Raw genomic sequence first — 25,769 nt, 5'->3', positions numbered from 1 at the left:
CTCTTCTTTGCAAATATGCGAATTTTTCTCACTCACCGTTTTGTTCCCCAAATTTTTGACACGGCAGTTGAGGTACGTGGTCTTTCCCAGCAGGGCGGTCACGTTCTTCGAGGCCGATTTGTCGAAATACGGCCCCGATCGTGTGGTCTCTTCCAGAGCGTTTTGGTTGTATGTGTCGCTGTTCTTGCCGCTGCCGCCGTATGGGATGTTGTGGCAGTGCACTTCTGAAATACAAGAAACCGAAAGAAACGTTGTGTAAATGCGGCAATTTCGATGCTGAACGGGAGAGGACATTCGTTCGCGGCGACGTACATATCTTAAAGCACCACATGTACGTATTCTTTGTTCCTGCGATTGTTCTTGCATGCTTATAGATATCGAGAAGCGAAACGTAAGACGCGTCTCCTTGTATACGACACCGACTGCAGTCGGTGCGCCATTTACGAAATAGTGCTGCAAGTTTCCTGATAAACGGAGGAAAAGTTGAAAGTTTAGAAAAAATTACTCTCCTGGCGAATAAAAATCAGAATGCATAGTCGAATACATTTTTGTCATGAAATTTTAGGCTTTGTGTTACGTACTTTATTATCTAATGTGAAATATGACCTTCTCAGCGAATTGAAAGAAAATTTTTTGTGAAAAAGTTATAATAACAAGGGAAAATTAAAATAAAATAATGAATAGCGGATGCTATAATGAAAGCGGATATGTATAATGTTTATTCGTTTGTAACATGCAACAAAAACATTTTATATAGATACATCATAGAATATAATTATGATATTAATAATTATAACAACAATAATAATAACAGCAATATTACCATTGCTTGCATGAGTAGTTACCATATTATGCTAAACTATTAATTATGCTTGTTAGAAAGTGGAGCTTGCAATGCGTAATGGTTTCTCATTAAAGAGCAAGAGTGCGGGAATACGCAAATACGCAAGTATAGTTAATGAAAAAAGCCAGAGGATTCGAGATTTTAATTAAATGCGCGCAACCGTTGATAAATAAAATTTGACTAACATAAAGGGAACAATCCACTTATGGTCTCGGATGCGCAAATTATACGACAAATTGCAGAAAGAAAGCTGAAATCGTAATTAGCGGAATGTAACGAGTGCTCGCTTGTCGCTACAAGTAGCGAGGCCATTAACCGCATTGCTCCTTTCTCCTTGACTTTTAGAGGTAACCTACACTAAACCTACCCTCGCGTCAACGATTCCGCTTTCCTGTTTTCCCTGTTTGCGCCTCTCTCTTTCTCATAGACACAGAAAATAAGAAAATCTCTGTGATCCATTTGTACCGCAAAGATGTTTTTATTGTCTCGTCAATGCCGCGACGATAGTACGAAACGGACAAAGGAAATGGCGCGTGCATCGCCAAGTGCATAATGCACTTCTTCTGACAGAAGCTGCTTCGCTTTATTCAATTAAACATCGCTGTATGTATCACAATACTGACGATAAATGAGTTGTTGGACAGAACAGCAATATAAGTAATTTTCTTCGGAAAACACTGAAGTAAAGTTTGGAAAACTATCCAACATAAAATACGATTATCTTATCATAGTTCACAAACAGGAGAATATGTAAAATTTTACATCATGTATGCAAAATAATTCACACAAAGTTTACGTTAAGCTTTTATTTTTATTATCCTATATATCGTTTATCTAATCGATGTTATCATGTTATCAAATATGTTAATTCGAGAAAGGAAGAAGAAAAAGAGAGTGCAGAGAATATTGATCGATTAATGGCGTAAATATTTATACTTATCTCGGATAAACTGAGTTTAAGTGTTTTGAACTGCGAGTAAGCTGGCAATAAACTTCTCGAAGCAAAGTATCATCGTCGCGGACACCCCGGGGAGTTACGAGAATTGTTTATCGGTTCAGCAACTTCCGCGTTGAATCGACGACAAAGAAATAATTTTCTCAAGACGATATCATCTAATTTTCGCAAGTTTAAGAGAGGTTTGCTTGTTTCAACCATACTATGTTTCAACCATGTTTACAAGGTTTCCACACGGAAATAAATTAATCGCGATGATTCGCGCAACGTGAATATCCTACGTTCGAGATAGACGAAGTAGAATTTGTCGGAATTAAAAACGTAATTTGCAATTATCTTGCTCACCCATGCGTGCGCAGGATGAACCCGGTCGCTTCCCATCGTCGCTCCAAATTTCGTCAAACGGGTTTTAAACGAACCGGGGCGTTCGAAAAGTAGCTAACGCTACGAATTATTACGCTTTTGTGCAAGCGCAGTTTATTCATCTCAGCTGACGTGATCGAGGGCGTGGATGTAATTGGCTGTCTCGTTGCTACCATCTCGACAGGCCAACTGCTACCAGCAGTGCTACCGACGACCGGCCCGGCTCGTTTCCGCCGGGCCTCGCTATCATACGCTAGTTACGCTCTATTGCCAGGAACTCGGCGAGTATATAATCGAATTTCGTCGCTCTTGATTAGGCCGTGATTACGCGAGGAGACGCGCTGGCGGCTGATGCGGCAAATATTGAATCTCGAGGCGCGGCGCAGCCGACGCGCATAATCCGGCCCGTTTTCTCTTAGCAACGACACTTTAGGCGCTTCCGAACGTCGCCAGTTATCCCCGCGGGTGGCTGGAGAACTTTATCCACGACTTTCGTATCGCGAATTCTCCACGGCGATTCCACTCAACGTTAATCCGTTTTCCTCTGGTCCCCGATCCTTTCGCGCTTCTCCGCGCAATCAGCCCCGTCGGCGGCGGCAGCGGCACACGCGAGAATCTTGTCGCTCTGACATTGAACGAAGGCACAAAACGAATGGGGAACAAAATTCTCAACCAGGATAATCAATTATACACCGAAGCCGGGCTAATGGCAGAAATATCAAATACGAGCGAAAAGTACCCGGGAGTTTAAACGTAACGTTTTCTTTACTAGTGTTCAGTCGAAACTGTCATAATAATGATAAAATAGCAACGAGCTTTCAAAGTTTACGTTATATTTCTCAGAATAATGGGATATAATTTTTAATTAACAGTGAAATTTTATCACTTGAAATTGTTACAAATTTATTTTAATACTATGCGGTTTAATACTAAAAGCGCAGATCTAAAAATTTTACGATAATAATGAACTTCCTGTTGCTCTATTTTGTATTATATATAATAATGTTATCCTTTTATGCACGTATATGAAACAAATACGCTCCATCGTGATTGCGACTCATATAACGGACAAAACTTTGTTCGCAGAGAGTCTCGACAAGTTTCTTTATTAAATTTAGCGAAAGGCTACGAGCAATTTCGACGGGTCTGTTTTATTTGGCGACAAGAAATTCGAGCGCTCACGAAAGGCCGCTAGAATTGGCCAAGTTTGGAACGAACGGGTTACAAGAGCTGGCGATGCTCGTACAATGGGCTCAAGCTAATTTAATTATGAGTCAACGCCATTGACCACCTTTCCAAGACCTCGCAATCTGCCCCATTTCCTCAATTTCCTTTCCTTCGTCCGTTCATACGCCCGTGACCAACATTTTGCTTTTAACTTAATTTGGAAGAGATGTAAACTCAATTTAAAAAGATGCGATATACCCTATCATTTAATAAGGGTACCACACCTAATTTTCTTATATAATCTGAAGCGTGTTTCCAACTAAAATTGAATTGAATAACTTAATGTATTTTTATCCACGAAAATAAATCTTTCGGTACATAGAATTAACAGGATAATACACAAAGTGGGGCCAAATGATAAAAAAGATCGGGAAGAGAACTAGGAGCGAGGAAATATAATAATCCGACGCGGGATGTTTGGAATCAGTTGGAATCGCGCTGTAGTTCACTCCTGTTTCTCGCCTTTGTTCCTATAGTCTACGCCGCGGTTTCCATCTGTATCGCATCATCGACAAAAATGAGAATTTATCGCATCAACTCGCGAGAATAAGCGTGAATCCGCGCGTTTTCTCTTCGCGCTCAACGACGGCACGGTAACGTGCCGTCAGATAGCAATTGCAGGTTTAATCGCGATATTTGCAGCGCGTTTATCTCACTCGATGGTCCATTAAATCCCGTGGCTCCGGATAATATCGAGTTATGGCTGATGAGCCGCGGAATGCGCGCATCAGCGATTCCCCGGCGCATTTCGAGTTACATGCCAGAATTGGGGTCGAGACGCGCTTCGTTTCAATTCGATACTACCAGGATGATCACGCTCCTTCGTGACCTCGAATCAACAAGAGGCGCGCGGCAACGGTACCTATATGCCTATGCTTTTGCCTTTCGTGATATTTCGCGAAGGACGTATGTAGACACGCGAGGCCCGGTGCAGTGGGTCGCGTCCTTGCAGCTAGATCCTCTCCTAAATTTCGAGATTTTACGGTCCGCGAAGTCGAAGCCACCTCGTAAAATATCTGCGGCGATGGAAAATCGGACAGGATAAAAAGACACAACGCTGGATAGAGCAAGAGACGCGACATCGGGGACGAGATGTACCGCCAGTAAAGGCTAGGCAAGAGAAGAGGAGAGATAGAAAGCCGTAGAGTTATCTTTCAATCTACTGCGAAACCTACCCTTGCCCGGGCGAGGTCGCGAGTAGACAACGCCGAACGCCGTCTCTCTCCTATTTTAAAATTCAGATTCACAACTTTTGCTTAAACACTTGGTAGATAGACCGGCGCATACATCCCCCATCCTTTCGGTTTTTGCTTCAAGCACATAGTGTACCTTGCGAGTCTCGCCGCAGAATTCGCGCCAAGACATTCCAACGATTCGCAAGTGCACGAATTTAATTATTAACATTATTACTGCTGTTACAAATTTCTATTATAAATCGCGCGCAATATTCCACCAGTTTCGTACTGTGACTGATTCTTCGCTTTGAAAGCTTATTGGTCTATATGAACAGTATTGTCAAATTACGCTAATTTCCAAATGAGCGAAATATGGAAATAACTTCGAACGCGGCTTGCGAGTAAGAAACTTTGCTCGATATAGAGATACTGGTATATAGAGACGGCAGGAAGGCTTGCACGAAGGCTCGCATCTATCCTAAATTTTCCTCCTCCCTCCAAGTAAATTGGCCCCGGTATTAGCGGTCCCTGCCGCGATGTAATTCCGATGGCTGCGACTCGTCCGAGTTACGTAGGCGCGCACCGACAAAGTTTACCCATTATTGGCAGAGTCCGAGATTACGGACCGTGTTAAAGTTCCGCTTTGCCAATTGATCGCAAGAAATCGCACGTAGCACGTCCGACACGTGCATGTGGTCTCTGCCAAGGATTCGCCGCAGGAGCGCGGAATAATTGCAGAAGGAGTAAGATTTGCCGCGATAGAGCGGGATATAAGCTCGATAGCTAATGTATTACATGCCAGCTCCCGTACCGCTAACAAACGATTTTATATTGTTCGCGCACTGTTCGTAGGTAGATACATCTTAATGGGAAATAAATGTCGCCGGGAATGGTCGTTACTTTAAACCAAACGTTGCGGAAATTACGGAGAGAAATAGAATGATGTAATAAATAACACACAACGAGATATTGCACTAAAGTCTGATACGTATGTATTATTGCAACCGACCGCTTTTATTATGTTAAAATCAATTATGTTAATAATTCATAATAATTTCACTGGTCGAAATAACTAATGTAACGCGCTGTAAAAGAACAGATTTCCAATGCTTGTGAAATAACAATAAGTTTATATAACGTATTGTTGCATATGTTTAAGTATTAATTTCGTTAGCAAGAATACTTTTTATTTTATTTCGTATTACAAAAAAATTTCTAAAAAATCTAAATAATTATGAGTGAAAAAAGGTTTCCTTCGATTCGAGTACCTATATTTAAATACTGTTCGATAGACTCAGTAATTATAATTTTAGATATATTATAAAGACTTGAGAGCATCTCTATAAAACATATACTACACAACACTACATCATTTTCTCTCTTTTCCTGATAAAATAGGGTGATCGATAGGGAATACATAGAGTTCAGCCAAAACCGTTCAAAGTGTGTCACAAGAGAATCAACTCGGAAGGTTTATGATTGCCCCATGCGTCGGAGTGCGAACTCTCGTGCGCAGCAGGCAAGGATTTTCGATGGATGCAGCGGGTGTGTAAAATGTCCTAGCTGGAGTTCTCGGTTGGACCCGTGCCGTTCAGGACGAGTCTCGCCGATAAATAAGCTTGACCGTGGGGTGTCATATTTCTTTGTCGCGCCGTTGCGCCAACGCGCTATCTCGCGGTGCACGGCGCGGATATTATTTACGATCCGCCCGAGGGAGATTTATTATAGAATTGATTTCCCGCACGGCCGATCGGATTAATTTTCACTTTCGAGATGCGCGCGAACGCCGATTGGCTGCCATTTGTTTCGCACGGAACAGGAACGCGCGAAATTCACCAGTTCTGTTCGATGTCCCTTCTATACGAGTCAGCGAGATGAATTTCCGATGAGCGTAACGAAAAATACTTATGACGTGGGGGAATTGCAACATATGTTGTAAAATCCGCTGTTATCTTGTGGGAACGTTAATTGTCGCTACGAATGTGACGAAGCATCTCTAAGCAGTTTGCGTGATACGTAACGGGAAAAAAATGTCAGTGTAAGAAATAATAATAGCCACGTTCCGTCGTATTAAGTAAGCGACGGACGAAAATAAAAATTTATCTACTTATTACATTTATTGTATTTTATTATCTACTCTCTTATCTTCTGCACGATGCGACTGATGACTTTGAAATAATTTTTACTGTTATTGAAGGCGAGAACGATGATGACGGTGGCGACAGACCGCGTCCAATGAAACAAAGACCACCTGTGAACGCATCATTAAGTCTTCATTCAATAGCTCGACTCCTTGGGATAGCGCAAGAAAGCGCGTATTTTTAAGGGCTCATTAGTCTAACGAGCACTTAGTCGCGTATTAGGTGCAAGAAGCTTTCGTTATCGTTTGTAGCCGCCACGAGTTAACTCAGCAAGAACACCCAAGAAGCTCGACACAGCATTAGATACCTACGACGTGCGATGTTTATAGAGCTTTAGAAAAGCTGCATTCGAAGCTACAATCGTACTTAACCTCGCATCTACCGTAGCGTATCTCGTTTATGGTTGTTAATGTCTCGGTTATGGACAGCTTCGGGACAGTTATCTACTTTGTGGGTGGATCGTGACAGCCACGTGCAGGGTGATAATCTTTGACAAAGAAAACAGATAACGACACTTAGATGTACACCAGCGACTCGACCCTTATCCCGCAAACGCTTCATCGTTCCTCGCGTAAATACCAGTCGCCTCGTTCATCTTGTGGGGGGGACAACGCTATGTTGAGTCGTTGTCATACCGTCGGCAGTGAGAGAGCACCTGAAGAAAGAACGAGAAAGACAAAGAGAGAGACTAGGAAAGAGCGAGTAAGGAACGAAGCAGTCCGTTGAATGAAATTTGCAATGGAAATTTAATCTGACTCGATTCGTCCCGCGTAGCCGGCAGTCCTCTCCTTAACGCCAGTCATTGTTATGTTTTGCGGAATTTTCGACAGGGAATTGTGCGCCTAGGGAAAAGAACGCGGCAATATCGCGTCGAGCAGCGTTCTCTCTCCTTCTTTCTCGCTTCTCAACCATCTCCCCGTAATTATGTATTCCGCCGAGAGAAGAGACGATGGGCTCTTCTGAATATCACGCAGCCAAGAAATATCGTGGGATGAATCATCGTTTAAAACAAATATTGCTCCATCGATATACAATCGCGCACAGATAAGATAATTATAATACCCGAAATATACGGACGGAAATCCTTGACGAAAATAGATAATGCACGCTGATATTAAAATTTAGCAACACGTCGCGTAACGCTGAAAGTTTTCACTAGCACTCGAAGTTCTTTCTCGTTAAAACTATCGCGCAATACACTATTTAGATAGCGCCATGGCTCGAGTTGCCTCTTCTCGCCGTTTACCGAGCAAGCCACTTAAATACACACACAACATCACTAGTGATTATGCAAAATCCCTTTACCTGGAAAAATCGCGGGAGACGTTTTTCCGTCATCCGACCGAAAACCTGCCTAACTCACTCGGGGAAGAGCAGAGGGGACGAGAAGAGGCAGGATGAGCCTGGTTACTAGTTCAGAGAGAATGGACCTTGTACTTTCACAACGAGGAACGTTTTCAGGATATGAGACATTAATGTGCTTTTATCGCGCTATGAAATAAATTTCCAACTAAAAATGTATTATTGAGACAAAATTTTGATACGCTTCACAAAATTGTATGTAGATTCAAAAGTCCTACATCGTCATTGTACGATCGTCCCTGTATTTTTGCCTTGTTTTTTGAAATACCAATATATTTAGTATATATTTAAACAGTTGAAAATAACAAGTATTTGAATTTAACTTATCACTGATCTCGTTATAGTTGACGTTTATGAGGAGGGGAACGATAATATAAGCTTCAGATATTTATAATTTTCATTCAAGCAGTTACTTAAAAACGTCAACTGCGATTACTTCTAAGTAGAGAATGCAAATGCTATTTCTGTATTCGACAACAGCACACTACCATCCACGCCCTTGGGACGCACTTTACCGGACCAGAAAAACGTCAACTTTCCCAGGCGTAGAACTCAATTCGTTCCGTTAGTGCGCAGGTTAAAAATCTTTTCCGTTTTTTGACGATCCGAGTTAAATGCTTTTTAAAATAGCAATTAAAACACGTTACGTTATGTTACGCAAAGAGTTGTTTCCCCACTGATTTATCTAATAAAGTCCATTTTGACTTTATTAGATAAATCGCCAAGGAATTATGTAAACTATATTTTCCTAATTCCTTATCTCTCTTTTCTACGAAAACTTCGTAAAAAAATTTTCGTGCAACATTTTTGGTGATTTAGCTATGAAATTTTATAATATTTAGCGTATAATAATATTTAGCGAAATGTATAATTATGCTGTGTAAAGTAAAAACTTACAATCTACGGTTATTCACGCATACAATGTAGGTATACATTACACTGTTATATAGACATGCCTTTGTGTATAGGCTACATCCGCTACATCGTTCAAGATAAACGGACTTTGCTGACGTAATTCTTTGATTACGTAATTCTCAAGTGACTCTCTCGTCGAGATGCTCCAGTACCGTACGATGAAAAGTAGGTCTACTATATGTTATCCATTACCCAACACAGTATGATATAAAAATTTTCGGACACGATAATCTGTTAAAAAGAAAATTGACGTAAAAAAAATAATCTTTTACGCATTCAAAATTTGTTTTACTTAAGTAGTTCCTAATATATAACTGCATAAAATGGTACCCAAAAATACCAGCAATAAAATAAAATAAATAAATTGTCTATGTCATATACATTGTTATTTTTTTTAAATTTATTCTAATTATTTTATTATATATATGAATTATGTAAACACACGCATGCAATATATAAATTTAATTTTACCTACGACATTGCTTAATAATGTATTTATCTACTACAGTTGAATTGATCTTGCGTAACAAGATGAGATAGCGCTTTTCATTTCAACGAAGGCCGTTAAAATCAGTGTTACTTGAGCTGCGGTCGACTCAGGAAGCGTCGCTCGCACTAAACGGACATACTCAACGGAAAATCATACCTAACGAATTGTACATCGCACGAATAAAAATGTCTCACGATAAAGAGTTCCAGAAATGGATCGAAAAGGTAATGTCAAAGATCATCGAGAGTTTTGGATCAAACATCGATCAAGCTCGATATGAGATAACCGAACCCACTGAAGTTATTATGTCCACTATGTACTACGCGTGCGTGAAGTTTAAAAATAGACTGACGGGTCAGAATGAAGAACATTCTATAATACTAAAGAGGCCGATACAAGCAGAAGTCTGGAGACAGATGAACAACAGCGATTTTCAATTTCACAACGAAATTTTATTTTACCGGATGTATGCCCAACCGGATGAGAACTTTCCGAGATGTTTCTACGTTGACGAGAAGCCACCTGCCGACTCGGTAATCGCTCTGGAGAACGTCAATAAACGAGGATACTGTCCTTGTCCACATAAATACAACGTTCCTTTGGAGTACACATTGGCGGCAATGCGCGAGATCGGACGATTCCACGGCAAAGGATACGTCATGAAGGAACTACAAAAGGAAAACTTCTTCGATATCGTGGGGCAGCTTCAAGATTGTAGATTTGACAAGACAATGAGTTCAACGAATGAGTTTAAGCTTCTTATCAACTCTCAGGCAACGCGAGCAGTGGAATATCTTCGCAGCCACGACCACGACACAATTTTCTGCGACAAGATGGAAGCTTTACTCTCGAACGCGTTTGACGAAGTGATGATAAAGACAGTTGAACCGTTAGAACCCTTGTCCACACTGTGTCACGGCGATTTTACACCGAATAACATTCTCTTCAAGACGGAAGATGATGGACAACAACGTGCAATGCTGATCGACTTCGCGCTTCTTGGATATTCGACTCCGGTCGTTGATCTTTCCACGTATCTTTGCTTGTGCTGCTCGACTGAAGTGAAAGAGAACAAGTTCTCCGAAATAATGCGAGCCTATCACGATGCATTGAAAGAATACTTATTGGAAGCTGGCGTTTGGGACGTGGAGAAATATTCTTACGAAGCTTTGACGGACGATTACAGAAGAGGTGGTCTCTTCGGTTTCATTATCGCATCCTTTTTCTTACCACATTTAATGGGGTACGGCAGAGATAGACAATATGATGACTGGGGTACAATGGACGCTTTAAAGTTGCTCAAGCAGGATGGTGGAGACGAAATATCCAAGATACTAGCTGACATGTTGTTACATCTGAGAGACCTTGGTTGTTTAAAACACTTTTTATAATCACGAGATATTTATGTGTACACGCACCGACATAAATGGTGTCTCACGGCGTGCGGCGCGCGGCGTTTAGGTGTATGTACGTGTGTTGTCACACGCATGCACGCATCGGCAAGAATGGTGTCTCTTGGCGGATGAGTCCACGCGCCAAGTCACACGTATGATACTTGGTTTGTGTAGCGTGTATCTATACACATATATCGAGCAGCCAAAAGACACATTTCTGCCGGTGCGTGTATACCTAATACCGTATATTACTGTATTAATGTCACTGTAATACTGTATTAATTCATATACCAATATTCATGAATTATAGTAATTATATAGAGTGAATAATTATATAAGTTTAAAAAAAATTCCAAATACACAACTATGCTTCAGGCATACGCAATGTAAATAAATAAAAAGAAGTTTCTCTGTGTCGTAAATATAACTAAATACTTTTTTATTTACATCTTAAAAATATTTTTTTGTTTCTTTCGCTATTTTCCCTTTAAATAATTATGTATTTTATTTATTTTATTATTTAATCGTTTCTAATTCCATTATTTATTTGTTTATCTATTTTAATACATTCTTATATTTCTTACATATTGCCTTATAAGTCAAAATAAATGCTGTAACTGAAGGAATATTTTAACATTTTATCACATTTTTCGAACTATGTATATATTTACAATGAATGATTCCAGTTATGATTTCTGTCATTCCAAATCCATCGCTTATCTTCGCGATAAGAAAATTCCCAAACTGACATTCGGAGTTGTAAGAAAACGATTTAAAAAATGAGTTTGACTACAATCTACATATATACTTCTTCTTATTAAAAATTTCAAAAGTTCTAATGGATAATCAGAGCAAAACAAGATTTTAATTTATTCTATATACATAAGTATTTATATATATAATATATATATATATAATTTATTTTGTAATCAATATTTTTTTGCTTTTTTATATTACTATTTTTTTTTGTTTTATAATACTATTTATACTATTTATATTTTATAAATGCATGCGCGCGTCTTCTTTTACGTTATATTTATAACATCAAATATAATCATATTATATCTATAATATTAAACATAATTACATTCATAAAATTAGAAATAATTATGTTTTACACCAGTACTTTCGGAGAAATAATGACTTAAAAAAATATAACAATTTCATATATATATATATATATATATATATATATATATATATATACACACACACACACACACACGAAAGAAAAGTAAGTTATACCTCCCACTCTTTATATTGTTCAGACCCTCCTTACGTACCCAAGATATAAGTAGCCAAAAGATGTATACGTGTCAAAGCTACACAGTATCATTCGAGTGACTCTCGAAATAACCGGTTCGAACATTGCTCTCACGTTAAAAGTTGAACGAAACAGTTCTCACGTCACAAAGTGAATAAAATGTCGCATGTTAAAGATTTTCAAGAATGGATAAAAGAAGTAATGTCATCAATTATTGAAAATCTCGGATCAAACGTCGATGAAGCTCGATACGAATTATGCGAAAGCACCGATTATTATTTTATGTCTATGCAATATCATATAAACATGAAATTCAAGAATAAGAATGGTGAGAGTGAGGAACTTTCTATAATACTGAAGAGACCTACGCAGTTGGAAAGCGTCAGATTGATGTGTCGCATCGATTATCAATTCCACAACGAGATCCTGTTTTACCAGATGTACACTCAGCCTGGTGAGAATTTTGCGAAATGCTTCTACGCCAATGAACGACCGCCCATTGATTCGGTGATCGCTCTGGAGAACGTCAATAAACAAGGATATTATTCTTGTCCGTATAAGTGCGATGCTCCTCTGGAATATACATTAGCGGCGTTTCGTGAGATGGGAAGATTCCATGGTAAAGGATATGTTATGAAGGAGCTACAGCGCGAGAAGTTCTTCGATATTGTGAAACAATGTCAAGAAATTAGGTGGCACCCGACATATGATGATGACAAGAATTATATCGATACAATTGCAACGCGAGCGGTAGAATATCTTCGCAATCATGGTCACGATGTAACTTTCTGCGATAAAACGGAAGCCTTACTCTCGAAAGCGTTTGACAATGTGATGATGAAGGCGGTGGAGCCGCGAGAGCCACTGTCCACGTTGTGTCACGGCGACTTTACATTGAGCAATACTCTCTTCAAGACGGAGAACAATGGACAATACCGAGCGATGCTGATCGACTTCGCGCTTCTTAGATATTCGACTCCGGTCGTTGATCTTTCCACGTATCTTTGTCTGTGCTGCTCGAATGAAATTAGAAAAGACAAATTCTTCGAGATAATGCGAGTCTATCACGATGCGTTGAAAGAATATCTGCTGGAAGCTGGCATTTCGGACATCGATAAATACTCATACGACGCTTTGGTAGACGATTACAAAAGAGGTGGTCTCTTCGGTTTCATCATCGCATCTTTCTTTTTAGCGGTGTTAAAGGGATACTGCGATAGAGATCCTCAACAAGTAGTATGCATGGAGTTTGTGGAGAGAGCGAAATTGACGAAACAGTTCGGCGGAGACGAAATATCCAAGATACTAGCTGACATGTTATTGCATCTGAAGGATCTTGGTTGTTTAAAATATTTTTGAAAGCAATGTAATATTCCGAGTTGCGTATATGCATAGATTATAATCAATCAATAATTATGAACTATGAGGTAAAAAAAAGTACGAGTGCTTAGTTAGGTATCAGGAACGTTCAACGTAAAAGACAAAGACATTCTGCGTATAAATCTTAAATAAATGAATATAAACTGTTATTGATAAACAAGTTCATATAGATTTAATTCATATATAGGTTATATAGATACGAAATACTAACATAGCTAATTCATTTGTAATCATTGTAACAATCTTCTTGTGAAGTAATTTATCCAACCTTAAAAAGATAAGAGCGATAGAACTTACTTAAAAGAATGTAAAAACATTGTTCATAAGTAATGTAATTTTTGTAACTTCTCTTCAAGAAACAAAATATAGATATATGTAGATATATATGTATTAGAGAATTCAGCCACATAAATATGATAAAACAAGAGAATCGATTTTTCAAAAATTTTGGATAACAATAGCTCTTTACATATTGTTAACATTACAAATATTTTATGAGGCGTCAAAGATTCGCTAAATTTGTCACGCTTCCATTACGTTCTTCGTTAATCTCATGTTACGAACCAACAAAAGATCTCGTTCCTTTACATTGAGTCATTCAGTTTCCACAGTCATTCGTTACTCTTCGCACGATTCCGTATTTCATCTACTTTCTTTCAGCTTTCTTCGAGTGGCCGCGTATTGTTCGCGAAAGTATCTTTCGTGACCTCGTTTTTTTTTTTGCACCTATTCGAACACCAAAGAAGAGAGACAGAGATGAACCGTTTAATCCTCCAGAGTGAAGCGCGTAAAAAGACATTTGTCTATTAATTTTAAAGTATTTTATCATTTCCTAGACTTACTTAAAAACAGAATAGAGATAAGCTGTTAGAGAATAATACATCAACTATATCTACTGTTGTGATATCAGATATCAGATACGTTGTAATATCAGAAATAAAGTTTTGAAGTTAAGATAATAATCTGATTGTGCATTTTATTACACGTGTTATATTTTTAATGTATTATCTCATATTTTTAACGCGATTTACTGTAAAATGTATTCCAGAAATTAATCGCTGAGCATATAACGATAATACTACGATAACGTAATCAGCAATTTTGCTGAATTTAGCGAAAATATTGCAAAATCGAAGTACCAAAAGTTTATATTTCGCATCGTTTAATTTCGTATTTTTAGCATTATTTCTAATATTATTTTTTAACATTGTTTTTAAAGTTAGGTATTTCGTAACATATCACATTTTTAAATATTATATATCATTCTCTATATATTATACAGTAATTTTAATCGACCAATTGTGGTTATTTATCTTCTAAATTATCACTTATATGCACTATTGACTATTTCATCACGTTGATACGTGCTGCCACAGTATCGTTAAGTTAATAGGTACCTCCCACTTTTGACGTCATACTTACATTCTGTACAAGGCTAAGCCCCACTCATGATCTCTCTGACGACTATTATATCTCAGAGTGACAGCAATGTGCGAGTCGCGGTACAATCAAGATAACGAATCCGAGTCAAACTAGTCAGTGTCAGCAGCTTGCATTGGCACATTCTTAAACTCGAGTGTAAATTTACACGTTGCTCTGCTAAGCTAACAAAATGTCTCACACTGAAGACTTTGAGAAATCGAACAAAGAAGTAATATCGAAGATTATTGAAGATCTTGGACAGAACGTCGACGAAGTTCGGTATGAGTTATCCGAACAAGCCGACAATATTATGTCTACTGTTCATTATATATGCGTGAAATTTAAGAATAGGACAAAGGGTCAGAGTGAAGAACTTTCTCTAGTAATAAAGAGACCCTCACGGATAGAATACTTTAGACGGTTGACCCGCAGCGACTTTCAATTCCACAACGAGATCCTGTTTTACCAGATGTACGCCCAGCCTGGTGAGAATTTTGCGAAATGCTTCTACACCGATGAACGACCGCCCATCGATTCGGTGATCGCTCTGGAGAACGTCAATGGACGAGGATATTATTCTTGTCCATATAAGTACGATGCTCCTCTGGAATACACATTGGCGGCGTTTCGTGAGATGGGAAGATTCCATGGCAAAGGGTATGTTATGAAGGAGCTACAGCGCGAGAAGTTCTTTGATATTGTGAAACAATGTCAAGAAACTAGATTCAACTCGACGTGTGATGAGTACAAGAATTACGTCGATATAATTGCAACGCGAGCGGTAGAATATCTTCGCAATCATGGTCACGATGTAACCTTCTGCGATAAAACGGAAGCCTTACTCTCGAAAGCGTTTGACAATGTGATGATAAAGGCGGTGGAGCCGCGGGAGCCACTGTCCACGCTGTGTCACGGCGACTTTACATTGAGCAATACTCTCTTTAAGACGGAGAACGATGGGCAATACCGAGCGATGCTGATCGACTTTGCGTATTTTAGATACTCGACTCCTGTCGTTGATCTTTCCACGTATTTTTGTCTGTGCTGCTCGAATGACATGAGAAAGGACAAGTTTTTCGAGATAATGCGAGTCTATCACGACGCATTAAAAGAGTATCTGCTGGAAGCTAGTATTTCGGACGTCGAGAAATATTCGTACGACGCTTTGCTGGACGATTACAAAAGAGGTGGACTCTTCGGTTTCATTATCGCATCTCATTTTTTACCAGTATTAATGGGATACTACGATATAAACAACGACGATACAATCGGAAACAACGATGAATTCTTTGAAGGAGCACTACGTAACAAACAACTTGGTGGAGATGAAATGTCCAAGATATTAGCTGATATGCTGCTACATTTGAGAGATCTTGGTTGTTTAAAATATGTTTCATAATGGGACAATTTTTTTCCATGCACATAATATATAATGCCAGATTATTATCAATTCATAATTATAAGGTATAGATTATAAATAAATTTAAATCGGTAACTAGATGTCATAAAAAATACATAATAGAAAATAATAAATACAAAAACTTCTGTATAGAAACTATAGATTGTAAATAAATATGATAAATACATACAAATTGCAAATTGATGTAATAAGTATATATCTTTGAATTATAAATGTGTTTTTGTAATAAATTGTTTGCTATCTCAAAAATATTTTAAAACTATTCTTTGTTTGATTTTTTTATTGTTTTTATCATTTATTAATTTTGCTTCTTTTATTTATCCTTTTATCTTTAATTTTTATATACCTATATACATTTTTTTTTAATTTATTTTATTTTATTTAAAAGGAGAGTACGATATCTTTTAGAAGAGTTTAGAAGAGATTAAGATATTTTTTTTAGAAGACTCGCAAGAATTGCAATAAAATAAAAATTTAATACAGAAAATTTATCTTAAAATAAATATAAAAATATTTATTTCATACAAGATAATATTTTATGAATCTAAAAGAATTTAATTTATTGTATAGTGATAGTATTTCTAATTGTGTATATTTATCGCCTCGCTCTTTACAATATGCGATAATGCAATATAATGCTGATAATATGCGATAAGATACATCATTTTTTCACACTCATGTTCAATTGCGTAACGTGTATGCCTAAACTACAAGTAAACATTAATACCTCAGACAGATATTAATGTAATTAATTTCACCCAATCAAAAAATAAAAATATTATAATTTTATTCAATCGATTGGTATAATAATTTTGTCAATCATGTTATAACTACTAACAAGGCAAGGCTTCTACATGACTTCTTTTCACCGCATACAGTATTTTGAAGAATATTTATTATATTATTTTAATTTTTCTCTGAGACACGATCATGAAGTAATAATATTTTATTTTTGCATAATTTTTTTTTGTTGCGTATTTGCGCATCATGTTGACACATATGGCTCGACTAGTTCTGCGATATCACGATGAATTAATATCAGTCTCCCACTCTTCACTTAATTTCACAGTTGCAGTTCTTACTCTTATACTCTTGCAAGACAAAGTCAGTTTGTCATATTCAGTGGTCGGAATTAGTTGCACTTTCGAGACGATTTTTGAGAGCTACGCCTACTTCTTTCCCCTTACCTCTCCGCTCGGCCGGCGAGTCCTACACGTGACGAGCGTGCCACTCAAGCACAGATCACATTCAGTCTGATAAAAATCACTGTACAGTGTGCATCAGTATAGTATTTGTATTCGAACACAACGGGTCGCGCTTGTAAGGCGAATAAAATGTCACACGACGAAGATTTAAAAAAATGGATCGAAGATGTGATGTCGAAGATTATTGAAAATCTTGGATTGGATGTCGATAAAGTTCGGTACAAGGTATCTGAATCGATCAACAAGTATATGTCTACCATATATTATGTACTCCTACAGTTTGAAAACAAAACAAAGGAACAGAACGAGGAATTTCCTATGATATTGAAGAAACCCTTGCTCAATGTTGCTGTGGCGGGTTATATCAATGAACAATTTCACAACGAGATTTTGTTTTATCAAATGTATGCTCGACCGGATGAGAACTTCCCGAGATGCTTCTACGTCGACGAACGGCCGCCAAACGATTCAGTGATTGCCCTGGAGAACGTCAACAAACGAGGATATCATTCTTGTTCGTATAAATACAATGCTCCTTTAGACTACACATTGGCGGCGATGCGCGAGATCGGACGATTCCACGGCAAAGGATATGTCATGAAGAAGCTACAGCGGGATAAGTTCTTCGATATCGTGACGCGACTTCAAGAAGTTCGGTATTTTAAGACGATGGAAAACGACTACAAACTCCTCTGCAATGCTAATTCGACGCGAACGGTAGAATATCTTCGCAATCACGGCCACGATGCAGTGTTCTGCGATAAAATGGAAGCCTTACTCTTGAACGCATTTGACGAAGTGATGATGAAGACAGTAGAACCGCTGGAACCCTTGTCCACGTTATGTCACGGCGATTTAACATTGGACAATATGCTCTTCAAGACGAAAGACGATGGACAATATCGCGCGATGCTAATCGACTTCGCGCTTATTAGATACTCGACTCCCGTTGTCGATCTTTCCACGTATCTTTGCCTGTGCTGCCCGAATGAAATAATAAAGGACAAGTTCTTCGAAATAATGCGAGCCTATCACGATGCATTGAAAGAATATTTGTTAGAAGCTGGCATTTGGGACATGGAGAAATATTCATACGAAGCTTTGCTGGATGATTACAGAAGAGGTGGTCTTTTTGGTTTTGTTATCGCGAATTTTTATCTACCGGTATTATTAGGATATCATATACCAGATGTAATGAAACAACTAAATGACCGTTTAGGCATGTGGGAAGGTATGAAGCAATTAAAGTACGATGACGAATTATGCAAGATACTAGCTGATACTTTACTGATTTTGAGAGATCTTGGCTGCTTGAAACATATTTTGTAGTCATGCGAAATAACTATAATATATAAAATTTAGACCTATATATCGATTAGTAACTGTGAAATATATGTCGAGTAAAATATATCTTTAAGTTATCACGAGTTAGGAACATACAATGTATGTAAGTATAAAAGAGCTATGGCGATCATGGACAGATGGATTGTTAATATTATTTCGTGAGATTATCCCAGTTCTATAGCGGCGTAATTTAGAATCACAAGTATTTCGCACGAATTGTCTTTAAACCGACAGATTACTTTTTCACACGAATAGATAAACATTTCTGCTTATAAAACTGTACGCTAAAAATTTTATCTATATTGTATATATCTATTCTCTATTATATATATTAAATAAAAATATAAAAAATATCATATAAGAAAAGAGAATTATATTTCTTTATATTATTTTCACTAATCAGTAAGTACATCGCATAAAAATTCATGCAAAATGCTGAGTCATGATTTCAAATTATATCAATAGAAATGTCACGATGTCGCGAAATAACATTGCCACTGATCGTTATAGTTCTTGCGTTATGCATATATTACATTATCTTAGTATACTTGCTTCCAATCGTTTGTTCAAACTTTAGTTAAACAATTTAGTTAAGTAATAACGTAATCATAAAAGAAAAGCATTATTTAATCTTACGAACCAATCCTGTGTTTTCAGAACGGAAAAGAAAAATAATTCAACGTTAAATTCCCTATATATATTTGCACATGCACATATCTTTTGTAATATATTCCTGTATATTCGGATGTAACTTTTTTATTAAATTTACTGTTTAAAATAAACCGTTCGGTAAAACAACTGAATACGATTAGCAGATTTAACGCATATCGCGGAAATGAAACAACGTGGGTAAGGAGCGAGTTAAAACTGAATCCCGATTATATGTATGCGCGATACTCAAAACAGGCGCGGTATTGCGGCAATGTGCCCCGCTTGCACATTGGTGAAATTATTCTTTCGTCCGTGCAAGTCCGGATCTGCCTTTCAAATAAAGAAGCACCCGTACGCTCAGAATAACTTTGTCATTTCCATATATTTTTCCAAGCTAGCGGCAGCGTTTATCACGAAGCTAACTTATGCCCGAGGTTCATGCACAGTCAAATTTTCTTCTGTATTAGTGTAAAAAGTATTAAACTAGCGATTCAGAGAGCAGCAAAGAGTACTACAAGTCACATTTTATATTTTTACATAGATCCGTAATTATACCATGTATTTCGATTAAAGGGAATATTATTTTATGTTACAAGAATAAAAGGTAAAGAATCCATTTTATAGATAGTATTACATTTATCGTTGTACTTTTACAAAATGCATAATGTGTTGCAGATATAGTTGCGTAATAGTCTTACTCTGAAAAACAGAGTTGTAGATTAGATTAGATAAAATGTGATATGATATATGCATGTATATATAAAATGTGATTACGCACGTTTCACAATACTTTATGTTTAAGTCATGATTGAAAATCTTAGTGTTTCACAAATATATTTCAAAGGAGCTAATATAACACTAACAAAAATTATAAATACATGTTATTTTAGGAATGATTAAAAATGTTCATGAAAATATTTAAATATATATCATTATCCGCATCAATTTATATAATTACCCTTGTTTCATTAAAAATTTTAAGGTTTCTGAACTGGATTTAAGGTGAACTACTATTTCAATAAACGGTTTGTATGATATGTGTACGCTAATGTAAATGCTAATGTACAATAACGATTTAATTTTAATCTAGAATTTGTGTTCTCCTATCACAAAACATGTGATGCAGCAATATTCTATCTTTGTGTTTGCGTCATAAACAATTGTTCCATATAGTATAATTTTCCATGAGTAAAAATAGATTTAGTAGTGTAGATTTATTATCTTTATAAGTCAAAATCTCTTGTGTGTTACGTTGAGATGAATAACTGTTGCAAATTCCTTTATTGGTAACGAAATAGAATTTGCGTAATGATAATGTACTTGTTGGAATTTTTGTTATAAAATTGGAAAAATTTTTGGAAAATTTAAAAAAATGCTATTTTGATTTTCTACATATAGTTTAAAAGATATTTGATACTATAAAATGATTTTATACATGTAAGTACCACTTTCACTGATTCAAGTTGAAAAAGTTTTATTATCTGACTGAGAGCATTCAGAGCTCATTGCCTTTCGACCACACAACCGATTAAACATTCTAACGATAGAAAATGCTTCGTCAGTTGCTTTGAGTGAACAACGCCGTTCGAACAGTTCGAGAAGCCACCAATCGCCAACGTTAGCGCTCTCTTGTCGTCTTCCGCATAGTTCTCGAAGCGTCGCCTGGAATAAGTTTGATCGCTAAGGCCAAAGAATGCGACACCGTATACATCGAACCTAGCACGAAACTTTTCGAGGGTCGCGAAGCGAGTTTAACAATCGTCGAACTCGCCGAACAGATGCGATATTGAGAAAAACAGACGCGGGGTACCTATCCCGTGATGGAAGACATAGAAAGAGAGAGAAAGAAGATGAGCGGAGGAAAAAACACAAGGAAAAATAGTGAAAGGGTTAGAGAAAATCGTAACAGGAGGTAAGGGGTAACAGGAGCAAGCTGGAAAAGAATGAAACGGGAACACTTTAATTGAACTGCAGTCCCAAGTTCGAGTAGAGCATTGTGCCCACCACCAAGTTCCTCGATAGTCTTTTATCGATTGGAGCTGGAGGATGAGAACGTTGTCACTCTGTAACGATTCCAAAGAAAGTGATTCTCGTAAACAATCGTTCGTCTATTCTTCTCTGCTATTTTCTTGAAACAAATCAGAAGTTAATATTTCCTATTCTCATCAACTAGTTAATAACAATTAGATAATTGGCAAAATATCGTAAAATAATAACACAAATCGCAAATTTTTAATATCCTCGTATTCTTCAACATATTTAATTAAAGTTTTATTATTAAAGTTGTTTTTCATTCATCTAATGTGCAAAACATATTTCAAGCAAATTAATTTTTCATCTGGAAGAAGAAAAATAAGTTCTAATTATTTATATCATAGTTCTAATTATTTTTAGATCATTAGAGAGAAAAAAACAAAATATTTGTTAATTTTTTGTATGTTTTATATGTGATAGATTAATTATCATACACGATCTGTCTTTTCGACCGAATATAGAATCTATATTTGTATCAAAAAGACAAACGTCTTTATTCAGTATCAATAATATGTATGTATGTGTGTCCTTATTCAGAGAAGAATTTTCACCCGAACGATTTTATCCCCGAAACATCGATCTCGATATCTAACCAAGTCAAAATATTTATACAGACCGATATTACCGCTCCCTATTGATACAAAACAGTAAGTTTCAAGAGAGATCGCATGTTTTGACAATACTGACCTATCTTGGCAACCGGAGACAAATAAGAAATAAATAAGGAAATTTAATAAATAAATTTGTTTCGTACATCGCAAATACAGACGTGCTACGAGAAAGAAAATTCTGTTTTGATTCGCTATAAAGATATAAATTAGAGTGTTCCAGACATGTTGTTATAATTTGTTTATTATTATTACTATTCACTTTGGAATCATTAAATATGTGATGTTTCGAATCATATCATCCCTATATTCAAATGTTACTTGAATAAATGGACAAATAAATAAATAGATACGTACATTTATTTCGCTAAATTATTCGAAATACGGATATTCCCGACAAATACATCTGCGCGGGGACGACAGAAATTATTCGATTCGTTCCGATAATCAAGCGAGTAGTCGAGCAGGATGAATAAATCCATCCCGCCGCACCCGTGCACCCGCATTCCGAAAGGAGTATCCCGCGGGAATACTGTGTCGGTTTATCTTCGGTTCTCGTATTTGTCTCGCGAGCGAAGGACTTCCCGCTGCCTAACAATTGCTTCGATCGTTCGTCCCCAACTATTTCAATCATTCAAAACATTTCGCTATAATTTTCTCGTACAATGATCGATATCATCGTTCGAAGAAATCCTCGCGCTCGCATCTTTCACCCTCGTACGATCGATTTTCGTTAACGTCTATTCTTCGAATATACGATCGACACTCCCGAAAGATCAAGATTTCGCGAGAAAACGTTTTTCCGAAGCAAACTAGGCCGTTTCGCCTCGATAAATGATCTCCTTCGTGAAACGTCGTAAAAGTGACGACTGGCACTCTGGACATCGCATTTGTCCGCGGATGTTGTCGTCGTTCTCACTTCCGGTCGCGTATACGTCTGCCCGATATTCGGATTCCCGATTATATGATCGACAAGATACATGAGCCAACGGAAAGAACGGGGAGACGGAGGGAAGATAGGAATATAGTAAGGCTAAGGGATCGAGGGACGATGGGAAGGAGGGAGAAGGAGAGAAGGGGGGAGAAGGCAGACAAGTGCGGATAGAATCTTGAGCGGAGGACCGAACGCTGCCGCGCCGCGCCGGGAGGAGATGGGAACCGTGAGGGCGAGAAGTATGCAAATGCGAGAGTACATTTATCTCGGCACCACGCCCATGTATTTCCTGGGAGCTTCCGGACGCATTGTCGGGGACGAATCGAATACCCACACTCCCCTCGCGACACCCTGCCGTCGGCGAACACACGCGCAAACACACGTGCGGCGCAGTAGTCTATATGCGTATGTGCCACCGGTCCGATACTCCGGAGATTTACGAGCAAACTAGCCTGGTCCCCAGGGCTAATAGACCGGCAAGTTATGGGCCAATTCAATTTAATTTCGAAAATAAACAACCACCATTGGCGACGTCGGTCAATTTATTCCGAGGTCTCGCGAGCCGGCCGCGATGCGGCTGTACTCGGACATCGCAGGGATGTGGGCCTCGCATATGTAGTCGGAAAGTTTCCCGGTTACCCACTTCATCATACAGCCAACGTTAAGCTCACTGAGAACCCTCATAAGCTGGTACGTCAAGTTCCGCTCCAGATTTTCCCCGCGATAATAAGGGACTTAATTGAAGCGTTCCGTCGGCTGAAATAACATTGTAAGTATCGTTTCACGAATTTGTGTATCGCGATATGTATACAATGTTTATAAAGCGAATAATATTGATATAAGATGTAAGAATCACAAAAAAATAATATGATTTATACAATTTGAATTAAAAAACCAAAATGCAAATATATAATATGTACAAAATACATTTGAGTTATATACCGGCGCATGAAAGTAATAAAAAAAAGTATTTCGCTGAATACATAAATGCAACAATTAATTGAAATCAAATTTCACGTTGATTATAATATAATCTATAATCCTCAAACCACTTCTCGTAAATAGATAACTACGTTACTCTACGTTTAACACTAGAATTATCGAGGGAGTCAAAATGTGTGTGTGTGTGTGTGTGTGTGTGTGTGTGTGTGTGTGTGTGTGTGTGTGATCGACCTGTTTGACATTTTTAAATAATTTATCACTCATTTTTGAAACATATCTTAATTTCTGAAATTTTCTCTGACTTTTATTGAAATTACATAGATGATTAATTTTATTAACTTGTTTTCTCTTTTTCTCTTTTCTTTTCTAAGATTTCTTTAGTATAATTAAATATACATATAGATTAATCTCCGGTAGTTCTAGTATTAATAACTTTTAAATCTTGCGTGATGCTTTTTTATAACACATGAGCATAATACATGTATATGAGCTCGATGAAAACTGCATTATTTATACGAAGACAGTGTTAGTGATTTTCCAAATTTAATAATTAATATAGCAATTATCAAGATGATTGCAAATCTCAGAAGAAATAAGAAACTACGGAATATACGATTGACTCCGTAATGTTTGTATCAAATAGAGACAAATGAAAGAAAGACGATAACGAATTCGGACACGCTTTTGTTACCAAGAAGCGGCCAAGTTTAATGAATTATCGTACTTATAGTTCCTTGCAACGACAAGAAATCGATGCACGTTAAATTACGGAGTGGTAATAAAGCCGAGCGGGGTAGTAAAGCCGGCACGGCTCATTAAATTCTCTCGATAGTTTTCCCGACCCGATTTATCGATGCATGCGCGGCTTCGTACTCTATATTCTCGCCTAAAGTATTGCTTAAGAATACGCATCCTACCCCGACAATAATGAAGTTGTAGATACGCCGCACTTTATCATCATGAACTGGAACGAACGGTGCTCGAGTATCATTAAGTAACTTAAGGAATTTTTATTCTAGGTGATATAATAAAGATAATTCATGCCGTTAATAAGATCGAATATTCCTTTAATTTTTCTTTGGCTTAAATTCACTTGCCGACAAAAGTTGAGATAAAGACAAAGTAATTATTTATAAATTGCTTAATATATATTTTTTGTATTACGAAATTCTAATTGTGTCTCATAAAAATTGTATGTATACTTCTCACTACATCAAGTAATAACTTTTTATATTTGATACAATCAATTACATAATGTACATAAGTATAATGATATAAGTAAAAATATTTAATAATTTACGAATAATTGTACTATTTAACAATTATTTTCTTATTAGCCCTTGTTTTTCTCAAAGAATATTGCAATGCTCTGCACAGGGATTGACGCGACAATTAAGAGTTTAGAGACATACGCATATCCTGCATACGCGCATTAACCGCTCCAAATACGAGCCATTGCTACTTCGATAACCAAATGATTTAGCCGGCCAAATGATGAATGTACCGCCACAGCCGCTAAATTACGATGCAAATTGTACGGACTCCGAGCGTCATTTTCACGCGAGTTGCACCGCCCGTCCCGTGCAACTTTCTCGCGAGCAAAATTGGAAAACTGCATCGTGAATTATACGTTAATTACGCGTGACTCTCGGCAAAGCACAGCTTGCGTGCTGACATCGTCCACAAAATTGCAAACTTT

General features: G+C 37.4%; 5 protein-coding genes and 1 long non-coding RNA gene across 9 annotated transcripts in view; 5 read left to right on the top strand and 1 right to left on the bottom strand.

Annotated features, from left to right (window-relative positions):
- LOC139814115 (neurotrimin) overlaps nucleotides 1–25,769 on the bottom strand; it is a 278,622-nt gene that overhangs the window by 119,575 nt on the left and 133,278 nt on the right. For 3 of the 4 annotated variants that reach the window (XM_071780135.1, XM_071780137.1, XM_071780136.1), the window contains exon 3: nucleotides 37–224. In XM_071780135.1, the coding sequence (XP_071636236.1) occupies nucleotides 37–224 (188 nt within the window). Of the gene's footprint in view, nucleotides 1–36; nucleotides 225–2,144; nucleotides 2,164–25,769 lie in introns of those variants that run through there. The other variant, XM_071780138.1, reaches the window with a different exon arrangement.
- LOC139814116 (uncharacterized) overlaps nucleotides 1–25,769 on the top strand; it is a 193,316-nt gene that overhangs the window by 102,901 nt on the left and 64,646 nt on the right. The gene's annotated exons all lie outside the window — the stretch shown is intronic.
- Nucleotides 9,553–11,298, top strand: LOC139814362 (uncharacterized). The gene has a single exon (XM_071780570.1). The coding sequence runs from the start codon at nucleotides 9,658–9,660 to the stop codon at nucleotides 10,861–10,863; it is 1,206 nt and encodes a 401-aa protein (XP_071636671.1). The 5' UTR covers nucleotides 9,553–9,657; the 3' UTR covers nucleotides 10,864–11,298.
- On the top strand, nucleotides 11,452–14,486 carry LOC139814363 (uncharacterized). The gene has a single exon (XM_071780572.1). It carries the CDS (start codon nucleotides 12,290–12,292, stop codon nucleotides 13,487–13,489), a length of 1,200 nt encoding a protein of 399 aa, XP_071636673.1. The 5' UTR covers nucleotides 11,452–12,289; the 3' UTR covers nucleotides 13,490–14,486.
- LOC139814364 (uncharacterized) lies at nucleotides 15,114–16,514 on the top strand. Its single transcript, XM_071780573.1, has one exon. The coding sequence runs from the start codon at nucleotides 15,123–15,125 to the stop codon at nucleotides 16,329–16,331; it is 1,209 nt and encodes a 402-aa protein (XP_071636674.1). The 5' UTR covers nucleotides 15,114–15,122; the 3' UTR covers nucleotides 16,332–16,514.
- LOC139814617 (uncharacterized) lies at nucleotides 17,422–22,540 on the top strand. The gene has a single exon (XM_071781024.1). It carries the CDS (start codon nucleotides 17,687–17,689, stop codon nucleotides 18,884–18,886), a length of 1,200 nt encoding a protein of 399 aa, XP_071637125.1. The 5' UTR covers nucleotides 17,422–17,686; the 3' UTR covers nucleotides 18,887–22,540.

This window comes from Temnothorax longispinosus, chromosome 6 (genome assembly GCF_030848805.1).
Source record: "Temnothorax longispinosus isolate EJ_2023e chromosome 6, Tlon_JGU_v1, whole genome shotgun sequence".
NCBI classification, from domain to species: Eukaryota; Metazoa; Arthropoda; class Insecta; order Hymenoptera; family Formicidae; genus Temnothorax; species Temnothorax longispinosus.
The sequence above is the reverse complement of the archived record's forward strand: the minus strand, read 5'-3'. Positions and strand labels throughout refer to the sequence as shown.